This window comes from Elgaria multicarinata, chromosome 11 (genome assembly GCF_023053635.1).
Source record: "Elgaria multicarinata webbii isolate HBS135686 ecotype San Diego chromosome 11, rElgMul1.1.pri, whole genome shotgun sequence".
In the NCBI taxonomy this organism is placed as follows: Eukaryota; Metazoa; Chordata; class Lepidosauria; order Squamata; family Anguidae; genus Elgaria; species Elgaria multicarinata.
The window spans coordinates 31496735-31513107 of NC_086181.1; the positions used below are offsets into that span (position 1 = coordinate 31496735).

Genomic DNA, 16373 nt, shown 5'->3' on the forward strand with positions numbered 1-16373 from the left:
GTTCCGGGTGGAGCAAAGAATGGGAGGGGGCGAAGAAGAAGAAGAGACCCAAAAAGAGGCAGCAGCGCCAAGCAACACCGCCCACAGTCCACTCTGCGAAGAGGAAACCACGTACCAGAGACAGGAAGCAAGGGGGGATGCGCAGGCACGATTAAGAAATAGATCTATATTTTTGTGCAAGGATTTGTCCAAGGAGGTAGATCTGTCGTCCATCTCAGAAATGGATTTTGCAAGCAACTGAGCCCTCGCCCGCATTCCTCGGCTGCCCCCTTTTCCTCCTTTGATCCGCACTTCGGGACAGTTGCACGTGGGGAAACGTCCTCTCTCTAGAGAGGTGAGTCCACAGGGTGGGTCAGAACAGGTAAGAATAAAGGGAACTTGGTGGTTTACAAGCAACGGCCTTCCCCCAAGGGGCTAGGAGCCCGGACTCCTGGGTTCTCTGGATCACTGTCATTACACGGGTGGGAACAGGTTATGCTTTGTGCTCACGCGTAAGAAATCTAGGTGGGGTAGAAGTCTGGGGTAGTGCCCAATGTCAATCCCACGTAGAGTAGACCAATTTAAATGAATGGGACTTCATTTGTGACTAACTTACGTATCAATCATTTCAGTGGGTCTGCTCTACGTAGGACAACATCGGATCTACTCTGTGTAATGGTGGATACTACCCCTGGAGCAGTAGGGAGCACTAGATTTGTTCAGGAGAACTGACTTGTGGAGGTTGGTTGGGTAGAGCAGTAGGAACTAGCATGCCTGCCTTCTCTTCCATATAGCCTAGTCATTGCTAGACCACAGACCTGGGGGGGGGTGGCAGCCAAGCCTGCTCAAGCCCATTTTATAGCCACGTTGTTTGCATTATAGTTTTTACTCTGTTAATTGTGAGTGTGGATGGGGAGGCAGGGGCAGAACCTACCTGAGGAATTAAACTACTAGCGCTTCCCCTCCCACCCCCAGGCACCCTGAGGAATTTCATCAGCACCTGAGAAATCCTACACAAAATCTTGCCTTTGTTTTAATACTGCCAAGTTCTAGTGTCAGGAGGAGGAGCAAATTGGCAGTCACTCAGGAGTCTATAAAAATAGGTATTTAGCTTCAAGATATTCAGAGAAGGAATATGACTGTTCAGACCAAATGCAAATATCTAACCTTAAACCACCATTAATTGCAAATTCAGTATTACAGGTATGAGAGGGTCCACAGTTTCTTGGACTCTTCTTGCTGCCTTTCCTCACTGGCTGAGGGCTGCTTTTTCTGGATCTTTGTCTTCATTACATGGCTGCTTGCCTTTATGTTTCCCCTCAACAGCTCTGCTTCACTCTGTTGCCTTCTCTCATCTTTTTCCTCAGCTGCCTTCCCCTCCTCGGCCTTCTCTGCTTCTCCTCCTACCTTTAGGAGCAGGTATTATAGTAGTATCATGGATTCTCGTGAAAAGTTGTGAATGTTACCAAGCCAAGTAGACATTTGATTTTGCTCCTAAACCTCCAATTAAAAATCCTTGCCCCTTATCCTAGATCCACTAGGGCCGTTTACTGCTGCTATTCACGGGGCGGGGGCGGGGGGGGGGATGCCCTTTACAAATACTCAAAGGCATTAAATCCAGAGCAGAGAACAAAAGCGGACCTTCGGAGTGGAATGGGGACATGCAAAGCAGAGTTTGGCAAGGGTTAATATTATTATATTATGATTTCTTCTGAGGTAGAAATTTGTCGGGTACTTTGAGCATTGGTGGTTCTTTCCCCTACAGAAAAATGGCCAGGGGTGTGTTCTGCTACCACAAACCAGTGCCAAGAAATGGATAATGCTTCCTTTCCTTCTCTTCCCCCAATATAAATTGATTTCCCTCCCCCCTAAACACACCACAAAAAATGTGGGTTGATCTGAATGTGCAGATCTTCCCCAAGGTATTTTGCTAATCTTATTAAAAACAACAACAGCTCTTCACTCCAAATTCCTTGAGAGTGTCATCTAAAGAGAAACTTCAGATTTTAACTTAAACTCCACTTTAGACAGATTTCCTTAAGAACATAAGACGTGCCCTGCTGGATCAGACCAAGGGTCCATCTAGTCCAGCACTCGGTTCACAGAGAGGCCAACCAGCCATCGGCCAGGGACCAACAAGCAGGACCTGGTGCATTAGTACCCTCCCACCCATGTTCCCCAGCAATTGGTGCACACAGGCTTACTGCCTTGGATACTGGAGAGTTCTAACTTGGCAGTTCTAACTTGGCGGTTTTCTTTTTAAACCCTCTTTTTCTCCCCGGGCCCCCATAGACTGGGCTGTCTTCTTTTTCTGCACCATTAACAGTTCTCTCTGAACATGGCTCTCTCGCTCTCTTCTGTAGTGTGGTAGAGAAAGAATTCTGTCTCCTCCATCCCCATCCTGCTTACAGGAGGGAGTCAAGGTGGTAAAGTGGTAAGGCTGTGTGGTGTAGGGCTAAGGTGTTGGACTGGGAGTCAGGAGATCCGAGTTCTAGTCCTCACTCAGCCATGGAAACCCACTGGGTGACTTTGGGCCAATCACAGACTCTTAGCCCAACCTACCTCACAGGGTGGTTGTTGTGAGGATAACATGGAGAGGATGTGGATTATGTGCGCCGCCTTGGGTTCATTGGAGGAAAAAAGACGGGATATAAATGCAATAAATAAATAAATAAATAAGAACCTTTCTGAGCTCCAGCCAGGGTCCAGCTGCAGCACATCAGAAAATCTGGAAAAAGTCTCCTCGTGAGAAGGGCCCTGCTTACTCATAAGAAGCCTTCCTCTGCAACTGGGCACTTCTTCCAACAATTGTTCTGGCTTGCCTCTTAAAACACTACAACTCTCGGGGGGTTAGGTGGTCACTCAGCCTCTGTCTTAGAGGAGGGATTCCCCTCTCCTTGCAGGGATGCACCTGCAGCGATCTCCCTGATAAGACTCCTCCTGCCAGCCTCTCAGACTCCTGGCATGGGCTACTCCTTGATACCTCCCAGTCTGTTTCACCGTCACTTTTTGTTTCCCTAGTTGCAGGTCTCTCTACAGCCCAGTCTCTCAGCTACTTCCTCCTTTTCTCTCTGTATGCCATAACACTCACCTCTCTTTGTACCTCCATCAGTCCCCCCACTCTTCCAGGTCTCTCTGCCCTTTCTTCTCCCAACTACCTCTTTCCCCCCCCTCACCTCATGGGTCTTTCTGCACCCTGTATGTCCTTTTCTTCAATGCACAATTCTCTCTTGAACTCCTTTCTCCCCATCAGTCTATATGTTTAATCATTTTTCTGTTGCCTGCCCGTCTTTTCTTTACTCCTTGCTGACTTCAACAGCAGCGTGCGGAAAAAAAGCCAAACGGCAAGGAGTGAAACCAAAAAAGGAGTTCTTAATGAATGTTATTTCAACAAGGCTTTCTTGAAATAATATTTATTCAGACAAGCCAACGCGTTTCGGACTCCAAAAACAACCTGCGTCCTTCCTCAGGGCAGTTTCAAAAAGCAGCTTTAGGAATTTACTGTATTCATATAAGGAACTAAAGCTGCTTTTTGAAACTGCCCTGAGGAAGGACCCAGGTTGGTTTTGGAGTCCGAAACGCGTTGGCTTGTCTGAATAAACATTACTTCAAGAAAGCCTTATTGAAATAACATTCATGAAGAACTCCTTTTTGGGTTTCACCCCTTGCCGGTTGGCTTCCCCCCCCCCCCCGCACACTCCTACGGGGTTCTCCCTCCCTCCTTCCTTTTTTTCCTGCACTGACTTTCAACAGCACACAAAGTTTTCACTCTCCCAGCAACTCAAGCCGGTGGAGGAGCCTTTGATGGAGGTGGGGCATGAAGCTGCTACAAACTGGGGAAAGCAGCACCAACTCCACCATGCACCTCTGATACCAGGAAGAGGAGGAGGGCCAGGATCTCTTCTCGATCCTCCCAGAGTGCAGGACACGGAATAACGGGCTCAAGTTAAAGGAAGCCAGATTCCGGCTGGACATCAGGAAAAACTTCCTAACTGTTAGAGCAGTGCGACGGTGGAATCAGTTACCAGGAATCAGGAGGTTGTGGGCTCTCCCACACTAGAGGCATTCAAGAGGCAGCTGGACAACCACCTGTCAGGGATGCTTTAGGGTGGATTCCTGCATTGAGCAGGGGGTTGGACTCGATGGCCTTGTAGGCCCCTTCCAACTCTGCTATTCTATGATTCTATGAGTGTTGGAAATGTAGTGATGCAGATCTCTCACCCGCACTTTTGGCAGGCTGGGCCTCTGTCTTGGTTCTCTGGAGCTCTGTGTGTGTGTGTGTCTTGTATTGGCATCTTTAGAGAGACACTTGCTTTTAATCTGCCCAAAGATTCCTACTTAAATATAGAAAGGGAAGGAGACAAGGGATTAGGGAGATAAGGACGTTGGTACAGAGCAACCGGGATAAAGCGGTGTGGGGGTTGGAGCAGTTTGTGCAAGTGTGTGAAAACTTATGTGGGTGTGATCAGCTACTGTAGTTGCCATTGGAAAAGGAGACGGGACTTAAATTGTGATCGTTTTTTTGTAAACAAGCTTGGATTGCAGAATACTATGAGCAGAGCAGAGAGGGCCTAGGAGAGAGATTTTTCCACGTGTAGCTGTCCTCAACCATGGTATCTTCTTGCTCCGTTCTGTGCAACACTTAAAGGCGCATAACCCCATTCAGTGCCTGCAGTTGGGGGAAGCTATATTCTGCATGACCTCCTGAGTCAGGAGGCGGAGGATACGATACATTACGTTTTACACTGTAAACTGTATAAAAACTTTAGAGATAAATATCTAAAGAGATACCTAGTAACAGTAGCCAATCTTAATAATATGGATAAAATTATATATCTACTTAAAAACACATCGAAGCCCATTTTATTAAATATAGCTAGGTTTGCAGTTACAGCAGCTCAGCTTAGAACCGTGATAGGGGACAATGACCCGGCTCAGGATGGGCCGCTATAATTTTTATCCTGATGTATTAACGGAACTGCAATTAATATATCTTATCGTGACTAAACTATGATAATATTCTGTTATATATTGTAAGATGACTTTTGTTGATGCTGTGAAGGATGATAATGGCTAAAACCTATTTTGTTTGCATATTATTATTATTATTATTATTATTATTATTATTATTATTTATATAGCACCATCAATGTACATGGTGCTGTACAGAGTAAAACAGTAAATAGCAAGACCCTGCCGCATAGGCTAACATTCTAATAAAATCATAATAAAACAATAAGGAGGGGAAGAGAATGCACCAAACAGGCACAGGGTAGGGTAATAAAGATGTATGTGTGACTTCCTGGCTCAGTTTCCGACGACACACGAATCAATGGTTGTTTCCCATTACCACCACCCCAGTTGATTAGCGTGTCGTCCGAACTCAGCCTCTGTCTTCCCTCCTCTCCTAGCTGCGTACAGAACAAGGAGTCTCTTCTTTTACTTGCTCCTGCGCTTTCCCACTAACCCCCTTTCTGGAGATGCTTAAGGCTACCTTTCCACAACCTGGTGGCCTCAAGATGTGTTGGACTACGACTCTCATCATCCCCAAGCAGCATCCGACACATCTGGAGAGCACCAAGTTGAGGAAAGCTGCTTTTGAGATAAACGTTTATTCCTTACATCTTAATACACTTCGCACACCCTCCCTTGTACTAAGCATGGTAAAAGGTTGGGCCCACCCACCCTGACAATGGTATGTTTTGAGTGGGGCTTCCCATTCTGAAATAGAGTTGCCAACTTTCTTCTTCTCCTTGACGGTGCTCATCTGTATCTTTTCACAGTTGCCCAGCATCTAGCTAGGGAACGCTGGGAGTTGTAGGACCTTTCATTTATTTATTTTACTGTGTAAACATGCACAAGATTGCACCCTAAGTGATGGGTGTGGGCAGGGGGAGATGGAAGCATTGCCTGCTAAATTCTTGCTGGTTGGACAGCTCTTAAAGGCATGTGGGGAGGGGAGACAGTTGGGTCTCGAATGGTTAAATCTCGAATGTGTACATAGCCCAGGCCTTCTCTGCTGTGGCACCCCGGCTGTGGAATGAGCTCCCTAGAGAGGTTCGCCTGGCACCTACATTATACTCTTTTAGGTGCCAGGTGAAGGCCTTTTTATTTTCTCAGTATTTTAACAGTCTATCAACTTAATTTTAACTTTGCTGTTTTATTTATTTTTATTTATTTATTACATTTTTATACCTCCCAATAGCCGAAGCTCTCTGGGCGGTTCACAAAAATTAAAACCATGTAGAGCATAAAAACAACCAACAATTTAAAACACAAATACAAAATACAATATAAAAAGCACAGCAAAATTTGATATAGGTTAAAATATGAGATTAAAACAGCAAAGTTTAAATTTAAGTTAAATTAGGTGTTAAAATACTGAGAAAATAAAAAGGTCTTCAGCTGGTGACGGAAGGAAAACAATGTAGGCGCCAAGCAAACCTCCCTGTATTTGTATTTTAAATCTGTATTAATTTCTGCATTGCTGCTTGGTTTTATCCTGGTTATGTTTTTATAGTGCATTTTATACTATACTTTTATACTGTTGTTTGTTTTATATTTTGAATGGTTTTCACGGTTTAAATTGTTGTAAACCGCCCACAGAGCTTCAGTTATTAGGTGGTATAAAAATGCAATAAATAAATAAATTCTGACTCTCAGCCCCCCTCCCCTGCAATCCCCACTAATAGTGAGAAACCCCTAAAACAGCAGAGTGGGGACTGCATTTTAATGGCCATGGTAAGCTAACTGATTTGGGGGGTTGAGGTTCTGGAGAACAGCAAAACAACTGGGAGGAAGTATGGAATGGCATAACCTGGCAGAGGGCATGGCTGGCAAACAGAATAGGTGCACTCTGCTGCAATATTGGGTTTCAAGGGGCCCTTTCCATGATCAGTTGCCACTGGCTGATGCACCTCTCCTCCATGAATTTGCCAAATCACCTTCTAAAATACCTAAGCCAGCCATGGTCATTACCATCTCTTGTTGCAGGCAGTTCCATAAGTTAATTGCACGTAGTGTGAAGAAGGGCTTCCTTCTGAATCTACTCACATCCATTGCATGGAGTGACCCTGTGTCCTAGTATTAAACCCCAGAGTTCCTTAATCTTGACACCCAAGATCCAAGTCTTTAAATGCATCCCTGCTTTAACTTTCTAGAAAACAGCCTTCCCCAACTTTGCGCCCCCCAGACATGTTGGATGACAACTCCCAGAATCCCCTAGGGGTTTTCGTCTACGTATCTGGGGGAGCCCCAAGTTTGTGAAGGCCGTTCTAAATCATGCTGATATGCAGTCCAAAATTATTTCCCCCTTTCGCTCGCCCTCCCCCCTCCCAATCAGCTCCGTCAAGGCCCTTTATCTGGTATTTCTAGTATTTCCAGCTTCGATACGTCTAACTTGTTCTGACTCTCCCTTTCTCTTGCCAGCCACGATGTCACCCGATGAGATCATCTACTTGGCGGTGCTTCTGGTCTCCATCCCCATTGGCTTCTTTTTCAAGAAAGGGGGTGAGTGCGAAACCTGGGGGGGAGCAGACATTCCCACACCACAGAGGGGTCAACATTCAAGGACTCTGGTTTAAGCCATTGAGCCTCCCCCGCCCTTTACCTGTGGCTCACCTCACTTACCGGGTCTGGACCTCAAGAGAATGTTGGAAAGGACAGAGAATTCTGCCTAAGTGTGGCTTTTCCCATCACAGGACTGTAGGGGCAGGAGAAGCTGCAGCTGGTAGAATTACGCCTTCCATGCACCTCTCAAAGATACGGGAGCCTAAGGATGGAGGATTGTTGTGGTGGGTGGGTTGTAAAGAAAGAGAAAGAACAAGTAGGGAAAGGAAGAAGCTGTCTTTTAGCAAGCGAGACGATTTGTCCATCTAGTCTTGACTACTCTGTTTAGCAGCCTCCAGGGCCAGCATCAAGGGTAGACATGGTTGGGCCCTTGCTGAAGACCCACGCCGAAGCAGGGGGGCACAGACAAGAGTCCCCTGGAGTTGCTCCTCCTCTTCCCCGTTGCATCCTGCTTATTTGCCTGCCTCTTGCTCTGGCGGCGGCGGCGGTGGTGAGAAGGAGCAGTAGATGCTGAACGGCTACTTAATTTTTAATTCCTTAATCTTAATCTTCCCCCCCTTTGTCCTTGTGTGTTGTGTCTTTTTAGATTGTAAGCTTGCAGGCAGGAACTGTCTTGTTTTACTTAGGGTGACCCTATGGAAAGGAGGACAGGGCTCCCATATCTTTAACGGTTATATTGAAAAGGACATTTCAGCAGGTGTCATTTGTATATAAGGGGAACCTGCTGAAATTCCCTCTTCATCACAACAGTTAAAGCTGCAGGTGCCCTGCCCTGTTTTAAATCTGGTCACTCTAGAATAGCTCCTGCAGCTTTAACTGTTGTGATGAAGAGGGAATTTCACCAGGTTCCCCATATATACAAATGACACCTGCTGAAATTCCCTTTTCTATGCAACTATTAAAGATACAGGAGCTCTGTCCTCCTTTTCATATGGTCACCCTATTTTACTAATTGCACGTAAGCCATTCCAGGAGCCTGTGGGGTTGAGAAACAGGATAAAGATACTTCAGACAAACAAACTGGAAATTGTAGGGACTGACTGAAACTGGGCCCTTCTGCCACTCACCTATAGTTCTTCTCTGTGCCCCTTATCGCCATCCGGTCTCTCAAACCCGCCCTGTGGATTTGTTGGCAGTGGGGAAATGGGTTCCTCTCTTTCCTCTGCAGGGTTGAAGGTCAAGCAGTTCGGAGGAGCGGCTGCCGGGCTCGGCCTCACGCTGGCCACCTGCCACATCCACACCATCCACTCGCTCATCACCATCCTGGGGACATGGCTCATTATCAACATCTCGCCACGGTAAAGGAGCACAGCTGGGTGTGGGTGGGTGTTGCTCTCACCTGGTGGGCCAGAGCAGGGAACTGTGGGAGCACTGCATTCCCATGGAATGCTGGGATGCCTCATGCAAGGAAGGATGGCATCTCTGCTATCTGGAAGAGGAATGTGGTCAGGAATGTCCTGCAGGGCATTATGGGTTGTTGGTGTTTTTTTCAGAATCTGATGTTGCAAACTTTCTAGCTGTGAGGTCTAAAGCAGGGGTGGACAGGAGATAGATTGGGATCTACTGGCCAATCTCTGGGTGATTTGTAGTCATAGAATCATAGGATAGTAGAGTTGGAAGGGGCCTATAAGGCCATCAAGTCCGACCCCCTGCTCAATGCAGGAATCCACCTTAAAGCGTACCTGAAAGATGGCTGTCCAGCTGCTTCTTGAATGCCTCTAGGGTGGGAGAGCCCACGATCTCCCTAGCTAATTTCTCTGCAAGGGGCTCTGGATCCCAATTGTTTTATTGAAACAACTGCAAAATTGCTTTTTTCCACCTAAATTCGGCTGATGAGATGAGGAACACCTGGGGGTAACCAAGAGCGGACATTTGTTGAAAGGATTGTGAACTGAAATCAAATTTCATTCAGTTCTGGTACTGAAAACAACTCCCTAGGCGAAGGATGTGCTTACAGGCACCCTGTTCTTTAATGCTAAGGGCATGTCTTTTGCAGTGAAGGCTGGTGGCTCTGATGTCAGTGTGGCGGTGAACCCCCCCACCCAGGTTTCAGTCAGAACCACTCAGCACTATGCTTGGATAGCTCCTTTAGAGCGCTGACTGGTTCTGACTGAAACCTGGAGCGGATTCACCCCTCACTGACATCGGAGCCACCAGCCTTCACTGGTCTTTTGCACTGGTTGGTGGCTTTTGTCTACCTGGTAAAATATATATATATATATATAACCATCCAACAAGTCTGAAGTTGACCCATCTCTGGTCTAAAAGGCTAAAACGATGGAGGGCTTAAAAAAATATCTACGGACTTTCAGAGAAGGATGTATTAGCAACGAGGCTTAGAGTCAGGACTCCTGGGCCCTTCGAAAATGGGACAGAGACATGCCAGATTAGAACACTTGTCAGTGATAATGGGACATTTAGTGCAGAGATATGTGTGTGGCTGCTGAATGTTAGGCCTGTGGGCTAGATCTTGCTCTTTGGAGTTCCCAGAAGGCCAAACTCTGTTCTTGTGGCTCCACCCACTTTCCCCATCCCCTGATCATTTGGTGCACCTCCCCCCCCCCACTTAAACAATTCAGATGCCTTTCCTAAGGCTTAGTAAAGCTTTATGCTAAAATGTGTGGGTATTTTTGAGTGATTAGCCCTGCCCCCTTTCACCTTCGGCTCCGCCCACCACTGGAATGCAGCCCCCAAGAATTTATCCACACTGGAATTTAGCTGAAAGAGATTCTTCACCCCTCGAGTAGGGATTCAATGTAAGAAGTGAATCATTCATTAATAATTACAGTCTCTTTATTTATTCCCCTACACACCAGATCGTGCCACTACCTGACGCTAGCATGGACCTTCTCCTACTTGTTCTTTTTCCGCACAGTCACCTACTTTGACCTCCCGGAGCCAACACCTTTCACCAATGCTGTGCAACTTTTGCTCACTCTCAAGGTAAAAGTGCACCGTGGTCTGGATGGGTTTCAGGGGTGGGCTTCTCTGCTAGGAAACGTGTTTCCCACGATGCCTTAATCTGTGTCTCCCAGATGGTGAGCTTAGCCAACGAGGTGCAAGAATTCACTCAGGCGAAGAAACAGGAAGTGACGTCATTTGCCAAGTCTTCTGTGATTGGTGTGATCCCCAAAATGCCCGGACTGGTGGAGATACTGTGCTACAGTTATTGCTATGTGGGGCTCATGACAGGTACCTGAGTTACCTGATGGAAAGTGGCAGTCAATGGGGTAGGGTGAAATATGTCTACAAACCATAGTGCATCTTGCTTCTGGCAGCCATATTGGCTGGGTGTCTTTTTGAACCATGGTTACTATAGCTTTGGTTCCTTTTTAATGTCCATAACCTTAAACACCTATACAAAAATTGCTGACAGGAGACAGCGTGTGCCTGGCAGTTATTCCTTTCTGTTGCTGTTTCCTTTTGAAGGAAAAAAGAGTTGAGAGATGAGAACAAGGCAGTCAAATGAATGGAACATATTTCACCTTTGCCCTCTGCCCCAATTGTCATACCTGCTGTCTTTTTTCTTGGTTTTGTGGTGTGTTACGTGTGTTTGTGTGTGTGCCCATGCTTATACATGCCTGACCTTGAGCCCCCTGGTGCTTATCAAAAGAATTTGTTATTCTTCCTGTTGGTTACTTTTGTGTGTCTTCAGTTTGTGTACTGTAACGTTTATTGTTCTCTCCTTTTCTGGTTTGTGAGAATTGCAGAGATCGGGTTCGGACAACACACTGCAGTTCATTATAGGTTATTTAACCCATGATGAGCCACAGTGCCCACAGGCACCAAATTGCATATCCAACTCCCACTTGGAGGTTGTTGTGTGACCCCAGTGAGCTTGGATTATGCGAGGGTTAAACAACCTTCACATAACCCTAAAAAGGACCGGGGGTTATGCAAGGGTTGTTTAACTTCACATACACTACACTTGCCAGGTTCGCATGAAACGACAATCCCCAAGCAGGGATTACATACACATAATGGCACCTGCATGTCCCCCACACGCACTGCAGCCTCACTGTGGGTTAAATAACCCACAGCGGGCTGTCACGTTGTGCGAACAGCCCCAGAATATCCATATCAGGGGTGCAGAACTCCTCTCAGCCTGAAGGAAGAATTTCATTTCAGAGAAGCTCCAGACATGAAGGCCAGAAACCTACAATGAAAGCAGAGGTTCCACAGGTTCCGATTGTGTCACCAGATTTTGGGGGAGGATATAGGGCTAGGCTGTTGGGCACTTGGGCACCTCCTCCTGTGCCCAAGCTACAGATATTCTTCCGTTATTATTTCCTTCCTCATTTTGGTTCTTCTGGGTCACAATCTTCTCTGTCTGCTCATAGCTCTGAATCTCATTTTGTTGTATCCAGGCCCGTTTTACCGGTACCGTACTCACCACGATTGGCTGAACCAGCCCGATTCCTCGGTCATCCCTAGCTGGCAACCGCTGATTTCTAGGTCGAAGATGATACCCATTTTTGGGGCCTTTTTCCTGGTGGTCTCTCATTACTTCCCCCTCGATTACGTCCGAAGCGATGAGTTCTACGGACGAGGATTCCCTTTCCGCCTCTTCTACATGGTCCCCATCTTCTTCGTCTTCCGCATGCGCTTCTACGTGGCTTGGCTGTGTGCAGAATGCGCCTGCATCTCTGCAGCTTTTGGCGCTTATCCTACCAGCGCCAAATCGCGATCTGGCGGGGGACCCACGGTGGAGTACGAGCCACTCAGCAAGTGAGTCAAGGAGAGGTTCCCTGTCTGGGCTGAGGTTCCATCTCCTATGCAAAGTGGGCTAGATTTAAAGAAGCAGTGATAGGGATGGGATCCACTCTGCAGATCCCGCTCGCTGGGTAATGGAATCTAAGCCTTGCAAGTATGATCAAGTTCTGGCGTTAACTTGGTAAAATGTGCATAAAGCATCTATCACCTTGGTCAATCCACCTGTACTGTTGTTTAACCCTATATGCATTTTTGTAGAATTTTAAATTGCGTCACAAGGGGTGGGTGTTGAAAGAGGAAGGAGGGGCGGAGCTTCTGTTCTTTCTCATTAACTTCAAAATGGCTCTGGTCAAGCTGTCCTACTCGCTTGCTCAATGCAATTTGCCTCCTTTCACCACTCTCCATGTGGCTACAATTTCCATACAATACCAAAATGGAATCTCCAGCATAATGCTCTCTGCAGAACTCAGCAAAAGGAATGGTTTATATGAAAAGAGGTTGTCTTTTATAGGCCATTAGCACTACACAGAAATTAGTGTGTAGCTGTTGCAGAAATTTCCCACCCCCAGGAAGTAGATTGCTATGTTTCTGTATTAGTTGAAGCTTCCAAACTGCCTTCAAGGGCAGCCCCAGACATAGTACATTACAGTAGTCAGTCCTGGAAGATAAGGCATTAAGGGTGTTTTCTTTAGTTTTCCTTTCTCTTGCAAGCAGATCAGCCAATGGAGATGCATCCATCATTGCCTATGATTATGAGACAATCAAGAACATTGATCCGCATGGCACAGACTTCTGCGTCAAAGTGAAGGATGGCATGCGCTATTGGAACATGAGTGTCCAATGGTGGTTGGCACAGTACATCTACAAAAGTGCACCTGTCCGTTCTTACGTTATGAGGTGAGTAGAGTACTATGGCGGAGTGAGGTAGAAGATTTAGGGCACAAAGGAGACACTCTGTAGGGAGTAAACTGAGAAGCTTAGTATGGCTTTAAAAAGGGGGGTTGGATAAATTCCTGGAGGCAAAGGCTATCAATGGCTACTAGCCCTGATAATTGTGTGCTATCTCCAATATTCGAAGCAGTAAGCCTGTGTGCACCAGCTGCTGGGGAACATATGTCCTGCTTGTTGGTCCCTGGCTGATGGTTGGTCGGCCACTGTGTCAACAGAGTGCTGGACTAGATGGACTCTTGGTCTGATCCAGCATGGCACTTTTTATGTTCTTATGAAGGTCACAACAGTGAAGTTCTGGGATAGATTGGATTGACAGACTATGGAGACAGTTCTTGCAGGAGGAGTGATGGGGACTGTCACGAATATGCTGATAATTATGTAGGGGAAGCCGCAGTAAGGAAGTGAGCTATGAGCCAAAAATATGATGGTGAAGTTTGAGTGGTACAGTAAAGCATTCTGGGTTAGATGGGGAGAGGGAAGCAGGGAGGACTATAAAATGTGAGATGGAATGATTCACATGCAGATTTTGGTTGTTGTTGTTTTTGCAAAACAGAGGCTGAATAGTTAGCAGGCTCCCCTGATCTAGCACCCTCCAGATGTGTGGGACTGCAACTCCCGTGATTCTCAGTCAGCATGGCCAATGGCTGGGCATCATGGGAATTGCAGTCCAACACATCTGGAGGGTGCCAGGTTGGGGGAGGCTAAGCTAAAAACAGGAGGAATTGAGTGCTAAAAGCATGGAGGATTTGCAATTGTTAATGGATCCGTTGAAGGAAGTCACAATGCATAGCTGGAGGCTTGGCTTGTGAGATGATCAGTGAACGCTTCTGGGGCGGACTGAGAGTAGCGAAAAAACAACGGTGAAAGTGTCACATATTGGTAATTGGAAAGTGTGAGGGAAATTATGAAGGATTCTGGGAACTGTGGCAGGTTGGCCTGAGGGAAGGATTCCAGAATTGACAAGGCTTTCTCCTCAGGAGCGCCTGGACGATGCTCATCTCCGCCTACTGGCACGGAATTCATCCTGGCTACTACCTCAGCTTCCTTACCATCCCACTCTGCCTCGCCTCTGAGGGCGCAATGGAGAGCGGCTTCTTGAGACACCTCTCTTCTGCTGGCCGTCTCTGTGGCGACTGGGTGCAGTGGTTCCTGAAGATGAGGGCCTACGACTACATGTGCATGGGTTTCGTGCTGCTCACCTTTGAGGACACCGTCCGCTACTGGAACTCGATTTACTATTGCATCCATGTGGCAGCGCTGGCGTTCTTCCTGCTGGGGAAGGTGCTGGGGGCCCGGAGGGAGCGGGTCTCCCACAAAGGCAAAGAGGGAGTGATGGAGTACCCCCAGTGGCGAGACTGAGAGGGCTGAGGCAAGGTCAGCACAAGCCCCATGACATGGGCCACTTCCGTGGGCCTTGGAGGCAGGGAACGTACATGACACATGGCTATTTTTGATGTGTTTCACTATTGAAATCAGAGTTGGGGATCCAAGAAAAGGAACCGGGAGTGGTGTCTCCAAATCCCTGTTCTTCATCTGCGCCCATACTAGAGGATATGGGAATCCTCACATCGTTGCATCTCTGATAACTCACTCCACAACAGTGTATCCTCAGGGGAGAAAAGCCCAGACATCTTAACTCCTAAATCCTTCCTGTTAGATTTTCCTTCTAGCTTTCATTCTGTCCCAGAAAGCTCAGGAGGCCTGATTCCTAGCATCTCTCTACTCTTAAACTTTCCCCTCTCTCTCTCTCTCTCTCTCTCTCTCTCTCTCTCTCTCTATATATATATATATATATATCAGCCATTTTACAGGGGACAAACTGGGGCTTTGCAATAAAGAACTGATCTCCATTACTTGCCTGCTTCCTGACTGACATCATACTTGTGGTGTGCGTTTTTTAATGCCACAGTTGTAACTTTGAAATTATGTGGATTTTTATTTTGCGGGAGAGGGGGAAGTGTTGCTTCTGGATGGTAGGTCAGCTGAGGACACTGAGGTGTTGAAAAGTTTGAAAAAGCCCCAGCCAGGTCAAGTGTGTTTGCAGATATCCCTCTGTAGTGAGATGTGCAAAAACATGACAGCCTCTCACCAAGTCCTGAATCAGTGAGCCCCTGAATGTAGGAGTGAGATTCAGGGTGGGGAAAAGGCACTTCTGGGCCTAGAAGCCAGCGCAGCAAAAGAGTGGTACAGCAAACATAATGTTTTGCTTATGTAGTGTTGGAAAACTAGCAATGAAATGATATTTTGCACGTAAAGACTGCCACATTTAAATGGATCAGTGTTGAATGTCAGTTATAGGGAGCTGATTCAAATTCAACTTTTCAGCCATGACACTTGAGTTATGGACTGCAAAATCACAGTCTCTGGTCTTTGGGACCTGAATACACACACACACACACACACACACACACACACACACACACACACACACACACTCACGCACAAATGGGAGCCTTCAAAAGGCCTTGAAAGGGGTTTGGGACGGCTTCTGCCCTGAAAGACAGCCCAGAAATATTTTAAATAAAAATAAAATAAATAAAAGGTGGGGTTTACATTGCAGAACCCAAAAATGATTGTAATTTTACCTGTCTCAAGGATAACTTTTTTTTATGTCTTAAGGAAATCTAATCATGAAACAACCTGTCTGTAAACATACTTTGTAGCCTAGTCCACTATAATGTAATTGGAAAGCCTGACTGGAAAAATAAAAGTTTTTTTTTAAAAAAGAACAGTCTCATGGATTCAGTTCCTTGTGTATTCTGCAGAGGGCAACAGAGGGCAAGCCCCTTGTCTTGAAAACGGCGTTCTCTTGATTCCTATCACAAATAAATAATTCTTTCCCTCTATAGAACCAATTGCCACCTGTAACAGCAGTGCTGCAATCCTTCCCCCAAACACATAAACCACCTCTAATTTTCTTCTGTTCTCTTGGATCTCACTACTGCCTATCAATACCCTGAATCAATCCCTTTATTTTAATTTGTCCTGCCAGCCCAAATCAGCCCCTCCCAAATCTTTCTGCTTTATCCTCTTCAAGCAAACTTTTGTCAGTAAAGGAAACCATCTTTCTTTACCAAGACAAATTTTTCACGTGTTTTCCACCTGGTGTATCCCAGGGTGATATTGTGTGGTTCTGTGTACTGTTTGAAATGGCATTTTCT

General features: G+C 46.4%; 1 protein-coding gene across 2 annotated transcripts; it reads left to right on the top strand.

Annotated features, from left to right (window-relative positions):
• Positions 1-57: 57 nt before the first annotated feature.
• Positions 58-15923, top strand: MBOAT7 (membrane bound O-acyltransferase domain containing 7). Of its 2 annotated transcripts, none has more exons than XM_063137701.1 (8): positions 58-361; positions 7408-7488; positions 8717-8846; positions 10365-10491; positions 10584-10740; positions 11916-12276; positions 12976-13158; positions 14190-15923. In XM_063137701.1, the coding sequence occupies exons 2-8, from the start codon at positions 7413-7415 to the stop codon at positions 14569-14571; spliced, it is 1416 nt and encodes a 471-aa protein (XP_062993771.1). In that variant the 5' UTR covers positions 58-361; positions 7408-7412; the 3' UTR covers positions 14572-15923. The 2 variants fall into 2 exon arrangements, with proteins under 2 accessions (XP_062993771.1, XP_062993772.1); XM_063137702.1 differs by having other exon boundaries at positions 58-334.
• Positions 15924-16373: the final 450 nt, after the last annotated feature.